Consider the following 19,562-nt stretch of genomic DNA (forward strand, 5'->3'; position numbering starts at 1 on the left):
AGGAAGGAAGGAAGGAAGGAAGGAAGGAAGGAAGGAAGGAAGGAATATATGAAATATTATACACTCTGATGAATAGAGAACAATGACTATAAATCACCTTTCTGTTGAAGAGATGAGCAATGATCAACATATGCATTCCTTCTCAGAGATTTTGTAGCTTAATGAGATTCCTAAATTTATAATGATCTATTTGTATAATCTATCTGTATAGTGAGATTATTGTCTTCATCAAGAGGAAATCTGTACTGCTTTAAGACTCCTTGTGTTGGGACAAAGGAGAACAGGGCAGGATAAAACAATGCTTCCTGTCTCAGATCTTATGGCCACTGCTCCAGGACTCCCGAGGGATTTGAGAGAACAGTGGGAAGTGAGCAAACATCTACAACTTGTAGAAAACCTTTTTTTCCTTGTAAATATGAAACTCTCCTTCGCTTAAGAGTATCAGTTTTTCAGTTGGCCCTTCACTTACCATGTCTCCTATGTTGACCTTTCTTTATGGTGACCTCATGCTGTTGGAACTTCAGATACTGAAAGATACAGCCACAATAATCTACCCATTATCCCTTGAAGAACCCATCTGACAAGTCTTCCTCTGGAAGTAACCTTAACTCATGTAGAAGGCTTATGTTGTGAATAGAGGCATGTCTGTGAATGGGAGCAGGTTTTCTACTTTGGATGGTAGTATGTAATTTATCTAGTGCCCATGGAAAAAAATATGGATGTTTTGTTTAAGAAGTAGCCACAACTTGTAAAGACAACAACTGGGGAAAAAAACAAGAGAGATGCATTTTAAGTCATTGTCTCTGAAACTTCCTAGTTCCAAGAGGCGTGCTACAGCCAACCACCCATGATGGTCATTGGCCACTTGAGATTGAAGGGAACACAACAGAGCCCAAGCCCTATGACATGTCTCCCCTCAGTAAATATTGCAAATCAGACTCTTCCCAGACTTCATAATTATTTGAGAAAAGGAAGCAATAAGGAAAAACATTCTTCTTTAACAGAGCATTTAAAAACCACACTAGTAGCCACATTTGTACATCATAAATATAAATATTGTTCTATTTATCCAGCTACTTTTCATAAAGGAAGCAAAAGAAAGGATTATTTGGTTTTTGTTCTTTTTCTTTTTTAAAAATTCTATCACATTAAAATAAAATTTTTTCCCAAGCAAGTAAATTTTTATACCTAAGCTGAAAAATACACAAGGCTATTCTTTCCAGATGATAAATGTAAGGAAAAATAAATATGAACAGAAAAACCTCTGTTGTGCAAATTAGGTAAAATGTGTGCAGACATGCATATGCATGCATGATTTATGAATACACCAAACTAAATGTAATGCATTAGTGCCAGCATGAAGCACAAAGGTGCACAATTTTATGGTCTCAAAATCCCAATTAGCGTAAAAGGCATACATTGTAAACAAGTAATTATTGATTAACACAAAGACAGAGGAGCCAGATGTGTTGAATGGGATGGTAATTAACTTAGTAAACTACAGAGATTTAACATTTATAGATTATGAATGAAAGTTACATTGTTTTAATAAAATGAAATCGTCTGTAAGCAAATCTCATTGTTTTCAGATACAGAAATAACAATTTAAATGTAAATAATCTGTTAATGTACTATATATATATATATATACATATTATATATACCTGGTCCAGCATAATAAATTTGGAACACCCCTGGCATAAGAAGTTTTCAGTATTCAAATGCTCAAAGCTTTAGAAGGGTGTTTTCAGACACATCCCTGATTCTGCACTGTGGACCTGGTCTTATAAGTAGTAGACAAAGTGACATAAAGAATGACATGTCACCAGGCACCAGTGACTCACATCTGTAATCCTAGCTATTCAGGAGACCGAGATCTGAGGATCATGGTTCAAAGCCAGCCCAGGCAGAAAAGTCCCCATAAGACTCATATCTCCAATTAACAACTCAAAAACATGAGGTGGAACTGTGGCTCCAAGTGGTAGAATACTTGACTCAAGCAAAATAGCTCAATGACAGCTCAGACCTGTAAACACACAACTAAAGATGAATACTGAAAGACATAGGAGACTATAGGTAAATTATTATTTTAAAAAATATAAGGTTTGGTATAAATTGCAAGTTATTCCTGACTTCTCAATGCATTTCCCTAAGCCCTTCAAGAAGGTCCTGCAGCACTGATCCCGATATCCAAGATAGTGGAACAACTTAAGTGTCTTAATGGACTGATTAGTGGATAAAGAAAGTGGGTTGGGTACTTACACACAATGGAATAATATTTAAACAAAAGGTTTATGATCTTTTCCCCAGCTCACAGCACACATCCACACCCCTATAGAAAAGGCACTATGAAAAACATGAGTGACTCCTATAATGGAATGTTTTCTCTGTCATTGGAAGCATGACATGGGGAAGACAGACAATGCAGGCTTGTAATTGGCTTACAATATGGTCAGGCAAGTTGGAGAAATGATTATCTAAAGGTAATGTGGCACCCACCCATATGAGGACAGAACATGACGCCAAATTACCAGAAGCTTTGGGACACATTGGAGGGGTTTACTGTCCACGCAGGCGAAGGGCCTAGGGATAAGTTAAAAGAAAGTGACATCTGTGCTGACACCTGAAAGTGGGAGGGAGCCATAACCAGAATGATGAGGAATCGAATGCAGAGACTGAGAATAGAGGTGAATGATGAAAATGAAAAGCAGTGTTTTCTGAAAACAGAACTGCAGCCGTGATCATCAATAGCTGTAAGACACTTGGGAAGTAGAAACAGCCTGGGTCCAGAGCGTGGATTGTGTGGCGAAGTAAACTGAATATGGAGGGATGGTTAGAAGCAGAGTTAGGAAAGAACCTTTCAGTTGTGCCAAAGAGTCAATCCTTTATCTATCTGTGGGCAATAGGAAACATTGATATAGTGTAAAAAAAAGGAACTTATTCTGGAGATAATAAGGGAAATGATTTGGCAGACAAGAATTGATTTTAGAGTTGATTACAATGGAAAGAAATGGTAAGATTTTTATCTTCATATTTACTTTAAACTATCTGAATCCTTACTAGAAAATAATAGTAGAAGTCTGGGCATGGTGACACATGACTATAACCCCACTTCCTGGGAGGCAGAAAAAGAAGAATTGTGGTTCAAGGCCAGACAGAATATAAAATTAGCAAGAGTCCATCCCACAAAACAAGGAGAGAAGGAAGATGTGGCTGACTGCAACGTACTTCATGTACATATATGAAAATAGAATTCCACCCAGCTTTGTTTTTGCCAACTCCAGAATTTTTATTTGCCTGTGTATTATCTTTAAATAATTGTACAAAAAGGGTTTCACCATGTCAATTTATGAGTGCAATGTATCTTGATAAGTGCTACACCTTCCATCATTCTTCCTATACCCTCCATCTAACTTCAATTTTATTTTAAAAAGGGAGGAGGATTTAAAAAAAACTGCAATTGAAGAGATGAATGTAATCAAAATATATGCTATGCATGTTTGGAAATACCACAATGAAATTCCTTCTAATAGTTAATATATGCTAGTAATGAAAGAAATACCCACACACCCAAAGAGGTTGGCACATCCCAGTAATCTGATTGACGTAGAGACAGAAGTAGATTATTTGGACCCAAGCCAACATAAGCAAACAGCAGGACTCCATCTTGAAAAAAATAACTAAAGCAAAAAAGAATGGAAGCATTACTCAAATAGTAGACCCCCTGCTTAATAAATGAAAGGCACTGAGATAAAACCCAAATACCATCTCAAAAACACAGCAATAATTAAAACAATAAAGAGGAAGAGAGAAAGAGTAGCTCTTTGATTAATGAGAAATTCTATAGTAGTATACACTAAAGAAGAAAGGACCTGAGCTGTGAGCAGCACTAAGACTTTGACTAGAGTTACTGTGAATAATGTATGGGCAACCATGCCAAAACACATAATAAATATGGACTCCGGAAACCTTTTTGTGTAATTCAAAGATTTGAAGACCATGAGGACAAATTTTGAATCACAGTAATAGGGGAAGCACTCATGAACATTTAATATTTACTTGCATAACTATGAGAGATAGTTAAGGATTCTGGAATAAATTTCCAAGTCACAACTCTGCAGATGTGAAAAGATATGTTGCACCAGCTTCTCCACGTGTTCACAGTTCCTGTAGCTCTCCCCTGTAGCTACTGTTCTGTTTTCTAATTACTACCACTCCCAAACCTCATTAAAAAAAATAATGACCAAATCCTTTCCCTCAAAGCCTTAACAGGCTTGCTAGAACTTTGCTCACACCTCCCACAACCTGCTAGATTTCATTTTCTAGTTTCTCTTCTCTCCTTGAGCTATTTTCTCTTTGTTCTACCAAATGTTTAGTTACATCTATTGTCAGCTTTCTTACTCAAGGCTTTTTTTAAATTATCGTGTAACATTAAAGAGAGACTACTCTGAAGAGGAAATAAGAATGGCCAAGAACAGATGAAGACATGCTCAACTTCTCTAGCCATAAAAGAAATGCAAATCAAAACAACATTGAGATACTACCTCACCCCAGTTAGAATGGCTATAATCAAGAACTCTAATAACAACAGATGCTGGAGGGGATGTGGCCAAAAGGGAACCCTACTGCATTGTTGGTGGGAGTGTAAACTTGTTCAACCACTTTGGAAAGTAGTATGGAGGTTCCTCAAAAGCCTCCACATAGAGCTCCCCAATGATCCAGCTATTCCACTTTTAGGCATTTACCCAAATGATCACAAACAAGGCCATACTAAAGCTATGTTTAGCACAACTATGTTTATTGCAGCATTGTTCACCATAACTAAGATATGGAACCAAGCTAGATGCCCCATAGTAGATGAATGGATCAAGAAAATGTGGTATATATGTGTATATCACACATATACATATATATGTATATATACATATATACTATATAGTGTATATACCTATACAATATATATTGTAATTGTATATATATAATTATGTATATATGTAATTATATATATATACACACACACACACACACACACACACACACACACACACAATGGAATTCTATGCCTCCATCAGAAAGAATGACACCACCTCATTTGTTAGGAAATGGAAAGACTTGGAAAAAATTATGTTAAGTGAAGTAATCCAGGCCCAAAGTAACATAGGTCCCATGGTTTCCCTTATCTGCAGTAACTAGTATATATCTAGGACAAGAGGTCAAAAGCTATATATATATGACCATATAACCTGATGCTAAACAAAATGAACCCCATGATAGGGACACAAGAGATTTTATCTTTCTTGTTGTTCTTTTTAATGTACTTATAATGTACTATGCGATTTTTTTTGTTTCTTTCATTGTATTTGATTCCCGTGTCCTGCATCTTGTATATACATTTTTCTAATTTGAGAAGGGGAAGGGAAATAACAAAATGCTGAAATAAGGATACAGGATGACCCATTGTAACAATGAGATGTCCAAGACCCTATGTTGAAAATGAACTTTACAATTTTGCAGGGGAAGGAGGTGAGAGGAGTTGGGGAGGTATGGAGGAAAGGGATGGTAGGGGAAAAATAAAGGAGGGCTATCAATGTTCGATAGGAAATGGACTCATTACCTTGCTCATGTAACTGTAACCCCTCTGTACAGTATCTTTACAATAAAAATATATATTAAGAAGAAAAGAATAAAAAGAGAAATGACCTTCAAACTAGTTAAAATTATTTTTACTTCTATTATTATTTTTACTTTAGTTGATCTATAATTCAGCATTTGCCCATCTTTTTCAAACCTACGTGGTAACTCAAAATATCAACTAAATGAGTGGTCCACTGCAATTATGCATTTGTTTATTTATGTCAAAAATACTTTCAGTCTTCTGTAGGATGCATTTCCACTGGCATGCCTTGTATCAAAAACTCAGTTGTCATTTGTTATGGTTTTGTTTGTGTTTGAAATCCAAAACTGAAAGGCATATAAATCAGACACAAGCAAAACAAAATTTCATGGCATAGTTTAGAATTTGAGTATGATTTTATGCTATTGATATTCAATTTCAAAATTTTATAGTCATTTGCAAAGAAGAGTACAGTTTATGTATGGAGTCCTAGTGATTAAGGGAGAACAATACTGGGCAATATCTGGGTGCAATACATATCTATCTGTCTATCTATCTATCTATTTATACACATATACGATTAGTTCATAAATTATCTTGTGTTTCATTTGTGTAACATAAAGTTGAGTCAAAGTTATATTGAACTTACAAAGAAGTTATCTGAAGATGAATGCTTAAAGAATAGGAATTGCTATGAATTTTGAGCCCTTGCTAATTCATTCTGAGCTAATGAATTCTATCAAGATTAAAATAGCATTCAGCTCCTCTATAGTGATCAAGAATAACTGTAAGAGATTAAAGCTGATGACCAGAAAAGGGAGCAATCAAGGTGCCTCTCTAAACTTTGCCTGTAGGTAAATTGCCTCATCTTAAACTGACAGCAGCAGCTAAAGCAATTATTTTTCTATAATATTTTCTCTTTAGAAGGTAACTGCAAATGATACTTGTAGAATATCAACAATTTCCCAAAATGAAGAGAAATGTTTTATTATCAATAAAGCACTGTTACTGTGAAAGTAATTGAATATCAAGTCAATAACCAAAAAAAGAATGTATGATGCCTTATTATTAATGTAATGGGAGAAATAAAATTATTTTGACTTGTTCAAGATGAGTTAAATCTGAGCGTTCAGAGGATCATTTTCCACTAACCTTCAATGGGAATGCTTCTAACTCACAAATCTCTTGCCATATATGGCAGAAAATGAAAGGCAGGCTCCCCTCCTGCCCTTACTCCAAGGTCTACATTGATGACTTTCAGTATGAGCCATTTACAAGTTCAAAGGCTTTCCATTTTCCACTGCATTTCTCAAGTTTTCAGGATTACAACCTGAATTTCAAGAACTGGACAGTATTCCATGCCATTAGGTAGAGACAGTCCTCAAAGAAGGCTTCAAAGTACTTAGAGTATTATGTGGGTTGCATAGTTGGCCTGTAGGCTCTGACTTTTCAGGAAGGCCACGAAGGTTCTTGTCCCAGCATAACCCTTAGCAGGAATGACAGCAGCGCTTGCTCAGAGTCTGGGGCCTAGGAAGACAACAGAAACTGACCCTGTTGCTGCGCCTCCAGCCCATGGCACTGTGACCTGTGGCCGTGACATCACCATCAGGCACTTTTCAGCATCACCCCACCCCCACCCCCAGTTCTGCTTCACATAGGCTGTAATAATCTTTATCTGTTTTTTCTCATCTGTTCTTTTCAACTAACTGCTCATGACAAATATATATATATATATTTATATACATACTATGCATAAATTAAAATATATGTGTGGCATGTATGACATATATATTTATATATGTATAAGTATGTACAATATTATAATATATACATTATTATACATATGTATATATACATATATTACAATTATAATATATACACATACATATATATATATATATATATATATATTACAATCTTATACTACCATAGTTGACATTACAGAAATACAAGTTGAGTAGCACTGCTTAGGACAAAAAAAATGTTACATATTTCAGTCATATCAGAACAATATTGGAATATTTGTATATACATGGATTATCTTCAAAACTGGAGCTAAGCCTAAACACAAAATTATTTGTTTCATGTACATGGCTTGAAAGCAATTTTATACAAGTTTTTAGTGTTTCTGCATGTTGACTGTGTTCTGTCCTGTGACAGAACTCAAAAAGTTTCACACTCAGACATGAAATATTCTGAACTTCACTTGTCTAGATTAGAGATACTGAGCCTATGCCAAAGGTCATCTTTCAGAATCCTAGGCTGTTAGAAAGAAATGTACTCATTACTGTACTTATGCAACCTCTCCATACATCACCTTTACAATAAAAAAAGAACTTTGGAGACATTTTGACATATAAAAATTAAGCAGTGATACCATAGCTAAGATACCCAGATACCCCTCAGAAGATGAATGGATCAAGATAATATGGTATATATACACAATGGAATTCTATGCCTCCATCAAAAAGAATGACATTGCCCCATTTGTTAGGAAATGGAAAGACTTGGAAAAAATTAAGTGAAGTAAGCCAGGCCCAAAGAAACATAGGTCCCATGGTTTCCCTTATTTGCAATAACTAGTATATGTCTGAGACAAGCAGAAAAGGGCCAGATAAGATGATGTTAAGTGAAATGAACCCCAAGGTAAGGATACAAGTGGTTCTTTTCTTTCTTGCTATTGTTTCTAATGTACTTATAAGGTACCATGATATTTTTTTGTTGCTTTGTATGTCCCTCCCCCACAGTATAACCCCTGTTTTCACTGTATTTGATGTTGGTATAATTTGTGGAGGGGAAGGGAAAAAACAAATTGTTTAAATAGGGATACAGTGCAATAATGAGATGTACAAGATACTATGTCGAAAAACAAACTTTACAATTTAGGCATGGGAGGAGTATAGTTGAGGAGGTGGGAGGGAAGGGATTGTAGGGGAAAAACAAAGGAGGAAGCAACAATGCTTGATAAGAAATGTACTCATTACCTTGCTCATGTAACTGTAACCCCTCTGTACAGTATTTTTACAATAAAAACTTATTTAAAAAATTAAGCAGTGGCTACTTTGGTCTGCTTCCTGTGGTGTTAGTGTGTGTGTGTGTGTGTGTGTGTGTGTGTGTGTGTGTGTGAAAATACCATACAGAGGGGTTACAATTACATGGACAAGATAATGAGTACATTTCTTATCAAGCATTGTTGCCTCCCCCTTTCTTTCCCCTTCCTATCCCTTCCCATCCCCCGCCCCTCCCCCCTCCCCCCCATTCCTATTCCTCCTGCGCCCCTCCCCCACCATCAATGTGGTGTTATTTTTTGGAGACAGCTAAGAAGGAAAGAACTGGCTTCCTTCAGATGGGAAGAGTGGTCAGCAGTTCAGACATGCTGACCAGGTAAACGTCAGGTAGTGAGATAGGGTGAAAGATACAGCTCAAAGTACAAGGTACCCAGGATCAAGTCCTTCCCACCACTAACAGCTCTGAGCTTCCTTAGGAAAATTATTTACCTCTCTCTGACTCACTTTTTTTTGGATTGCTGTGACAAATTACCACAAATGTGATGTATTCTGTCATAGTTCTAGGAGTCTGAAATGAGTTTCACTGAGTAGCATTCGGAGAGCTGAGTTGTCTCTCAAACTGAAGAGAATCATTCCTTGCTGCTTCTGCTTCCTATGGCCAATAACATTTCTTAGCTGGTGACTGCATTACCCAAATCTCCGCCTCTGCAGTCACATTGCCTTTCCCTCTTTTTCTTTGCCTCTAATCAGAATGCATGTAATCACAGTCAGGACCTACACAGGTAATTCAGGATAATCTCCCCATCTCATGATCTTAACTGGATCACATCAGCCAAACCCTATATTGTAATCTGAGGTAAAATCACTGATACCAGGGAACAGGATATAAAAATCTATTAGGTGAGCAATTATTCATTATAGAGAAGTTAAATTGATATTATGTACATGAACATAAAAGAATATACAGTTGTTTTCCATATTTTTATGTTTCCTATCCATAAATTCAACCAATCCATGATTGAAAATAATAAAATAGGAAAACAATTCTATCTGTACTGAACATGTACAGATTTTTTTCTTCTCATTCTTTTTTTTCTGTCAGTCCTGGAGCTTAAACTCAGGACCTGCACTGTCCTTGAATACTATTTGCTCAAGGCTAGTTAGTGGTCTACCACTTTGAGCCATAGCTTCACTACCCATTTTTGAGTGGTTAATTGGAGTCTCACAGGGACTTTTCTTCCGTGGTTGGCTTCAAACCGCAATACACAGATTTCAGCCTCCTGAGTAGCTAGGATTATATAAGCATGAGCGACCAGTGCCTGTCTTCATTATTTCTTAAACAATGCAACAGAACAATTATGTATATGATGTTTTCCCTATATCCTTTATTAGGCATGTTAAGTAGTCTGGAGATGATTTTGTGTATGGAACTTGTACATACAGACTCTTTACTATCTCAGTAGTTCCTAGACCCAAGACCCCATGAAACCCAGAAACAAGTGTAATCATGTAATTCACTTATAGCAATGCCTAGTAGGCAATAAAGCATTCAATTAGTCAAAGATGGTTGTAATATCAACAACAACAAGAATGAAGCAAAAAGGTTTCAAAATACATGTGTGTGTGTGTGTGTGTTTATGTGTGCACATGCATGGTGTACGAGTAAGTACTCAGGGCTTCTTGCTCTCACTCACCTTATTTGCTTACACAGCTTGTGCACTACCACTTAAGCCAGGCCTTTAGTCAGGCATTTCATTAGTTAAAGGAGATGGAGACTCACAGGCTAGCTTTTAAACCTAGTCCTTTCTTCTCAACCTCTTTAATCTCAGTTTTAGCCAGGATACACCACGGGCACCCAGCTGGGAAATAAATGAACATATGTGGAAGGTCTCACATCAGAATTCTTGATGTGGGTTAATTTTACCACATTAATATCATTCACAGAATATATCACTACATTGCATAAGTTTGACCTGACAGTGTATACCATGGTGTATACACACATACACAACACACACACACACACACACACACACACACACACACACACCCCATGTTTAGCTTTGACTTTTGTTTCATTTCAGATGAAAACCATGTCAGCAGTTTCATCTATCCTGAATTCTTCCCAAGTTTAAAGCCAACGGTGATGTGATATAATTCTGTCCTTTGTTCTCTTGTCTCTTGCCCGCTTAGGATACAGACCTGATGACCTTCAACATCTCTGTGCACCGATCATGGTGGAGGGAACACGGGCCTGGTTGTGTCCGGAGAGTGCTGCCTCCATCAGCACATGGCATGATGGATGACTACACATATGTCTCTGTCACAGGCTGCTCCCTCAGCTTCCAATACATGGAGGTCATCCACAGTGCTGTCCAAATACTGCTCTCTGTAAGTCTCACTTTGGTGTCATTATCTGATCGGGACTTTTTTCTTCCTGGTATCTTGTATCTACGTACCTGATAAGTAGTGCTATGAATAAGCACAAGAAAGCATTACTGTGGTTATGGCTGTGATTGTGGTGTCAATAGTCATATATACTGGCAGCTTACATCTTTTTCTTCTTGGTAATCAATGATATGCTATAGTTGCTAATTTAGATACAAGCCACACAACTCAATGAACTAATATTACCATTTCCCATATTATCCACTAGCTACCTCAGAAATGGCTACTAATGCATATTCTTCTAATGCATATTTCTTCCAGAGAAAGAACAATGGAAACATCTCCCTCCCCCTGCCATTTGTTCAATCTAAGAAACCTCATTTCAAGTAAAGACTACTTACCAAATAATAATAATAATAACCCAAATTCCCCTCAGTAGATTAATGGATCAAGAAAATGTGATATATATATATATATATATTAATTCTATGCCTCCATCAGAAAGAATGGCACCGCCCATTTGTTAGGAAATGGAAAGAGTTGGAAAAAAATTATATTAAGGCACAAAGAAACATAGGTCCCATGGTTTCCCATATCTGCAATAACTAGTATATGTCTAAGACAAGCAGAAGAGGTCAGAAGCTATGTACATATGACCATATAACCTGATGCTAAGCAAAATGAACCCTAGGATAGGGACACAGAGATCTTATCCTTCTTGCTGTTCTTGTTATAATGTACTGTGTGATTTTTTTTGTTTCTTTATATGTTCTTCTCCCATGGTACAACCCTTGTTGTCACTGTCGTTGATTCCAGTGTCCTGCATCTTACATATACATTTTTCTAATTTGGGGAGAGGAAGGGAAATAATAAAAATGCTGAAATAAGGATACAGGATGACCCATTGTAACAATGAGATGTACAAGACAGTATGTTGAAAACAAACTTTACAACTTTGTGGGAGGGGGGGAGTCGGGGAGGGGGGGAGGAAAGGAAGGGTAGAGGAAAAACAAAGGAGGGGGTAACAATGGCTCGATAGGAAATGGACTTATCTTGCTCATGTAACTATAACCCCTCTGTACAATATCTTCACAGTAAAGAATATATATGTATATATATATATTAAAAATAAAAAATAAACCCTCCAGAGATGCTTAGCATTGCTGTCTGGATACAGTTCCACATAGAATAACAAGAAACAGAATTTTCTTAATTAGATCACAGAAAGTGTATTGGCCTGGTTCTATGAAATTTTTTTCTATCAGACTGACTTATCCACAGTTTGGCCACTTGTGCTGGATGATTAGTTTAAAGTAATTTTATATTCAAGAATGATGTGTGTTTGAGACACACCAAAGACTTGTCATTGTTTTGATCAAAATAGAATAGAGCTATTATCATCCACACTTTCACATATCTGGCTAGATTTAAACTAAGAGATGAAATCTCAATAATGAACAAGAGATATAAAAGGGGTATGTGAGTGAAGAATGTACTTTAGAGTTGTTTTTGGAAGAACTTTAGAAACCCTTGCTATTATTTACAATATCCATTATCTACTATTATGAAATAAATGACTCCAAACTGTAGTTATCTAAAACAGTATCTGTTCTTTGCGTAGAGTTCTGTGGGCTAGGAATATGGGCAGTTAGCTTCATATAAAAGATTCTGATTCAGGAGGCAGGGGGCGGGGCATGGGAAGGGGAAACAAAGGAGGAGGCAACAGTGCTTGAAAAGAAATGTACTCCTTATCTTGCCCATGTAATTGTAACCCCTCTGTACAGTATTTTCACAATAAAAAAAAGATTCTGATTCAGATCAGGTGAACCATCTAACCAGAGTTCTAAACAGATACCTACCTGATCTAAGCTATCCAAGTGGCCTCACTCATCTGTCCATGCTGGCTGTTGACTCTCATTTGCCTCAACATAGTTTCTCATTCTGCAAAAGCTCTCCTACAGTGAGGCAGCCAGGTTCTATATAAACCTCCACTAAGCAAGCTTTCATTAAGCTTCTACTCAAGGAATGTTTGCTGTTGTCCCATTGGCTACAAGGAGCCATATGGACAGACCCAGAATCAATAAAGAAGGATGTTATAGAGAGACAAGAAGTCACGGTTCATTTCAGGTGACCAATGTAGTGTTCTTGTTTCAAAAAGGCAAACTTAACATTGAATTCAAGGAAAGAGATTATAGCTCAATGCCAATAATTTCCTCTCAGACATATAACAGGGTGTCTGAACAGGATATTATAGGAGTCTATAATAACATTTCCATGTACATTTCCATGTACTACCATTTTTCTATATATGATTGTCTTCTCTTATTGCCTAGACTTTCTATAATTTAGCAGCTACATATGAAATGTAAAACACATGTTTTTAAATCCCTACTTTTAAAAAATGTGGAAGCTAATTTTTTTATTTTTTGTTTTTTATTGTGAACATACTGTACAGAGGGGCTACAATTACATGGGCAAGATAATGAGTACATTTCTTATCAAGCATTGTAGCCTCCTTTGTTTCCCCTTCCCATCCCTTCCCAGCCTCCCACCACCACCCACCCCATCCTCCCCCCCCACCAAAGTTGTAAAGTTCATTTTCGACATGACAACTTGTACTTCTCATTGTTGCAATGGGTCCACCTATATCCTTAAATGACTTGTTTTTCCCCTTCTCCTCCACAAATTACACCGACATCAAATATAGTGAAAGCAGGGGTTATACTGTGGGGCAGGGACATACAAAGCAACAAAGAGATAATCTTATAAATGCATTAGAAACAAATGCATGAAAGAAAAAAACATTAAAATACATATCTAAGGGTTCATTTCCCTAACGTCAACTTATCTGACCTTTTCTGCTTGGCTCAGACATATACGAGTTATTGCAAATAAGGGAAACCATGGGACCTATGTTTCTTTGGGCCTGGCTTACTTCACTTAATATAATTTTTCCAAGGCTTTCCATTTCCTAACAAATGGGGCAATGTCATTCTTTCTGATGGAGGCATAGAATTCCATTGTGTATATATACCACATTTTCTTGATCCATTCATCTACTGAGGGGCATGTGGGTTGGTTCCATATCTTAGCTATCGTAAATAATGCTGCAATAAACATAGTTGTGCTGGTAGCTTTAGTGTGGTCTCGTTTGTGACCATTTGGGTAAATGCCCAAAAGTGGGATTGCTGGGTCATAGGGGAGCTCTATGGAAGTCTTTTGAGGAACCTCCATACTGCTTTCCAAAGTGGTTGAACAAGTTTACACTCCCACCAACAATGAAGTAGGTTCCCTTCTGTCCACATCCCTTCCAGCATCTGTTGTTATTAGAGCTTTTGATTTTTGCCATTCTAACTGGGGTGAGGTGGTATCTCAATGTTGTTTTGATTTGCATTTCTTTTATGGCTAGGGTTTGAGCATTTCTTCATGTGTCTATTGGCCATCTGGAAGCTAATTTTTTAAAAAAAAATATTTCAGACTACTTAAGGTATAAAGAATTTTCACCATGTACTAAATGCCAAAGGTTTTTGTTAATTTTTGGTATTAAAAGGTTTGTTCAGAGTTGTACATATGTAGAGAAATCTTTTTACATTGCTAAGCCTCTTTGTAGAGTCATAATGGTATGGTGTTCAATACTTTACAGTGTAGAAAACTGGCACAGGATCAGAAAGCCAAATTTATAGCAATGTGAAGGCATCTGATAAGGAGCTGGACTGTCTCATAAAAGCATAACCTAAAGGGAAATCTAAATAAGCTGTATACTTTCCCACCAAAAAGTCCTTGTCACTTAAATATGAATTTCTCCATATTCATAGCTGCCAGCATGCATATATAGTTCTAACTCTACTATTCAGCCTTCAGGAATTAAAAGGATTAGGCACTGCTCTCTGAGGTTTCTTGTGTACACATCTGCCAGACAAAAATTTTAATATTTTATCTTTTTACATTAGAATACAATACATTGTAATTTTTGTTTCACAACTATGAAATTGCATTAGTCCACCCAAACCCTCAGAAGATATATCCTAAGACCCGGCCCCCAGTGGATACTCAAACTACAGATATTTCTAAATCTTACAATACACGATGGTTTCTTTTTCTATACATTTATACCAATGAAAAAGTTCAATTTATAACATAAGCACAGGATGATACTAACAATAATACCACATAGATCAGAATAACTTCAGCATGTCAGAATTTTTCTTTCCTTACATCAAGAATGTTCTCCTTTTAAATTTAGTGTTTTTTTTTTGTTTTTGTTGTGGGGTTTCTTTTGAGCCATCACTAGGATGACAGGCAGTTGTTACCAGGTCCAGCTTACCTTTTGTGGAGACAGAGTATCCCAAACTTTTCATCTCCATCTGGTGTGGAACCATGATCTTCCCTTGTTAACCTTCTAAGAACCTCAGATTACACATGGGAGTTACCAGAGCCTGGCTTAGAGCTTCTTTAAGTGCATTATAACATATGAAGTCACTTACTGCTCAAAATAACCCACAAGGTACCTATTATTATAAGCATTTTACAGACAGGAAAATGGAGACTAACACAGAGATTAAGCAATTTTCTTGAGGCCACAAATTTGTAAGTGTGTGAAGCTGGACCTCAAATCTACACAGACAGACTCAAGAATTGGTTCTCTTCCCCCATCACGACACAGCCTCTCAGCATGGAAAGGAGCAGCTCTTGCTTCCTTGAAGCCCATTTTCAAGTTCAAGAAATCCCTCAAATCTGGGAGGCTGAGAATCTTGTTTTGTTCACAGAATTGACCTGACAGCATTTGAAGATAACAAAAAGTATGCTTATCTGAGTAGGTTTATAAGATATTTATAAATAGAATAATATACAATATCACCTTTCACCCTTGACAACATCTCCCAGTCACCTTTTCCTTGTTTAAAAGTAGAAAGCTTCAATATGTCTAAAATGCTAAATGTATCAGACTTGTTTTCCCTCTGCTGGGCTTTCTAGGTAATTGGATGAGAAAGGAAGTCATAGACTCTGCTACCCTAAGTTCTTCCTAGATTACCCTCTGCAAGAGATTCAATTTTATATGAAATACATGACTTCCATCTTTACCAAATCTTGAGGCATTTGTAAAAAGTGCTTGCTTCACAGAAACAACCTTGTAGATGACTTACTCCCTACACACTATCTCTAGTTTCTATAATTTAGTTTCATTCTCATAAAAACTGAATCAATAGATGATTTAACAGTTTCCCTCAACCAGGAAATCATGTATAACACAATCAAAATATTGAAAGGGGTTTGTGGTGGAGAAGAATAATTGTCATAGCAACAACAGTCAAAAACTTGGATAGAGACAGTTAGTTCATGTGTGTAATTTTAGCTACTTAGGGAGATGAAATCTGGAGGATCTCAGTTCAAAGTGCCCAGCCAGAAAAATTTATGAGAATCCATATCCAAAATAACCAGCACAAAGCTGGGTTCATGGTGTGGCTCAGATGGTAAAGTGTCAGCATAGCATAGCAAGCCTCAGATCTTGAGTTCAAACCTTAGTACTGCAAAAAAAAATATTTAGCAACATATTTGTAGTCTGAAACAACAATGTTGCTGGCTGATCAATGAAATGTTTGGGATTTAGTATCAGGTTGGTGAACTATGATTTTCATCTATTTATCAGTATTTGTGTCTATGCAGCATGCTATGGACACAATTCTACATGGCTTATTGATACTTATTCTATATACCATATAATTCACCCTCTGAAAGTGTATAATTCAGTAGTTGTCAGAGTATTCCCAAATGTGTGTAACTTTCACTACAGTTAATTGAGAATGCATTCATCACCTCAGAAAGAAAACCCCTGCCTTAATCATCATAAACTATGTGCCCTTCCCCCCACCCCCAACCACGTAGTAATCTGCTCCTTATCTGTAGATTTACCTACAACATGTTAAAGCCATACCTACAAAATGATGGAAGTCGTATTATATGGCTTTTTTATCTGGCTTCTCTTACATAGTATAGAGTCATTCTTTGTTTTGTTTTGTTTTTGTACTGGTACTGGGTCTTGAACTCAAGGCCGGGTGTTGCTGTCCTTGAGCTTTTATGCTCAAAGCTGACACTCCCAGTTCCAGCTTTTTTGGTGTTTAATTGGATTTCAAGGAAAAGTCTCAAGAATTTTCCTGACCAGACTGGCTTTGACTCAAGATCCACATATTTTAACCTCCTGAGTAGCTAGGATGACAGGCATGAGACACCAGCACCAGGGTATATAGTTAGTTTTTGTTTGTTTTGTTTTGTTTTTTGCAGTTATGGGTTTGAACTCAGAGCCTGGGCACTGTCCTGAGCTCTTTTGCTCAGGTCTAGTACTCTACCACTTTGAGCCACAGCTCCACATCCAGTTTTTGAATGGTTAATTGGAAATAAGATTCTCACAGCGACTGTTTCTGCCTGCCCAGGCTGGCTTCAAACCACAATCCTCAGATCTCAGCCTCCTGAGGATTACAGGCGTGAGCCACCAACGCCTGGAGAGGCTAAATAGTGTTGCAGGTCCACCTAGCATATTTCAGCTCTTTGATCCTTTTAACAGCTGCACTTTTAGACATATGTATAATAGTCAAATTTTCATAACTATAACCCATTGATAAGATTCTATAAGAAATACAGACAATATGCCATGTATTTATCCAGAAAATTTCCTATACTTCCTTTCTGGAAACATTTGAATTACAGATAACAATTCCTGGCTCTTATATAGATATTTTTCTGTTTTTTATTTTACTTTCTATTTATTTTTATTATTGTAGAGGTGATATAGAGAGAAGTTACAGTTGCATGAAACAAGTAATGAAAATAATTCTTTTTGAACCATGTCTCTTCTTCCATCACTCTCTCCCAGTTTTTCCATCCTGTCCCCAATACAACCAACCAAGACAAAAGGAAAAGCAATTAAAAATTTTTCTTGTTTTCTTTTGCTGAAGTTCATTTCATAAAATATTATTTTATATGATCATATGCACATAAATATTGAGCCTTTGTGATCTTCTCCTATGCATATCTTCATTTGGCCTCAATAGGTGAATGTCTAGAGTTCTATATAATTTATCATGTCCCAGTGTGTATGTGTATGTGTATTTATATAATATAGATATTTTTCTTGTGTAAACTTAATACCAGTTTTTCTAACACTGTATAAGGCAACTGTGGGTATTAATCATTTAAAGCATATGAATATTTAAGGGTCAAATTCTATTTCATAACTCTCCAAATGACTTGTATATGATTGGATTTTATTCTTTATGTTAATGATTTATCACTGAGACACTTGTGTTTCCAACCATAAATCTCATCCCATTTTCAAACAACAGATTTTATTCTCTTAATCCTTAGTACTCATGATTATCTAGATGTGTTTGCAAGTTTTCATAAATTATTAATGTCCTACAATTTCTAAATAATCTCTGAAATATTGATTATTAAGTGCAAAAGTGAGTTATGATGTTTAGTATACTTAAATACAGTTTCATCAGAGAAATGCAAAGCTTAATTAGAAACCATATCTAGCACAAAAGCCATTAATATAGAACTCTGAAATCTGTTTAATAATTAATCAAGACAAATATTGTGACTGTAGATTCATGAAGATATTAAAGCAAGGAATTTAATTTTAATGAAATTTTACTTAGGATAATTTAATGTCATTAGGATGTTGGCAGATTTTTTCATCTTTATCTCTAGGTTAGAATAACTATTAGGTTAAGAAAAGGAAGTTTTCATAATAACAAGAATTAATTTAAAAGCATTCACAACATTCTTTTAAAAGACATGAAGAAAATATGTCACATTTTGTATGTCACATTTTGTGTTTTTTATAGATGAAAATAAGCACTTTGATTCAGAAGAAGATATTCCTATGCTCTTTTTTTTGGGGGGGGTGGTCAGCTGAGGGGCCTGAACTCTGAGCCTGGGCGCTGTCCCTGAGCTCTTCATCTCAAGGCTAGCACTCTACCACTTCAGCCACAATGCCACTTCTGGCTTTTTCTGCTTATGTGGTGCTAAGGAATCAAACCTAGGGCCTCATGCATGTAAGGCAGCACTGAGCTACCTTCCCAGCCACAAAGTCTTCATTTTTGATGTGGAATTTTCTAGTAATCAAATAGCTAGTTTATACAATCATAACAGTGTGTTGGTTTATGAATAAAAAATTAGTGTCATAACTAATAAGCAGATTCAAGAAAGACTTGTCATTTTTCAGTGTTATTTTTCACATTACATAATAACCTGTCTACAATAGTACATTAAAAAAAGTTCTTCATAGGTACTATTGAGAGGATAAAGCAATATAGAGATGTTTTATAGCTCCGAAGATCTACAATGCATTTTTAAGAGTATTTCAGTTATATTTTAACAGTAAAGAGCAGGAAGATAATGGTTCCATTAAAAAGTGATCAACTTGGGGCTGGGAAGGTGGCTTAGTGGTAGAGCGCTTGCCTTGCATGCTCAAGGCCCTGGGTTCGATTCCTCAGCACCACATAAGCAAAAAGAAAAAAGCCGCAAGTGGTGCTGTGGCTCAAGTGGTAGAG

The 19,562-nt window shown here is 36.4% G+C and overlaps 1 protein-coding gene across 1 annotated transcript in view; it reads left to right on the top strand.

The window, feature by feature from the left end:
- The window catches only part of Nkain3 (Na+/K+ transporting ATPase interacting 3), a 580,446-nt gene that overhangs the window by 430,487 nt on the left and 130,397 nt on the right, over positions 1-19,562 (top strand). The window contains exon 4 of the mRNA XM_013009296.1: positions 10,816-11,013. Coding sequence (XP_012864750.1) covers positions 10,816-11,013 — 198 coding nt within the window. The remainder of the gene's footprint in view (positions 1-10,815; positions 11,014-19,562) is intronic.

The sequence above is a fragment of the Dipodomys ordii genome, unplaced genomic scaffold (genome assembly GCF_000151885.1).
Source record: "Dipodomys ordii isolate 6190 unplaced genomic scaffold, Dord_2.0 Scaffold9, whole genome shotgun sequence".
In the NCBI taxonomy this organism is placed as follows: Eukaryota; Metazoa; Chordata; class Mammalia; order Rodentia; family Heteromyidae; genus Dipodomys; species Dipodomys ordii.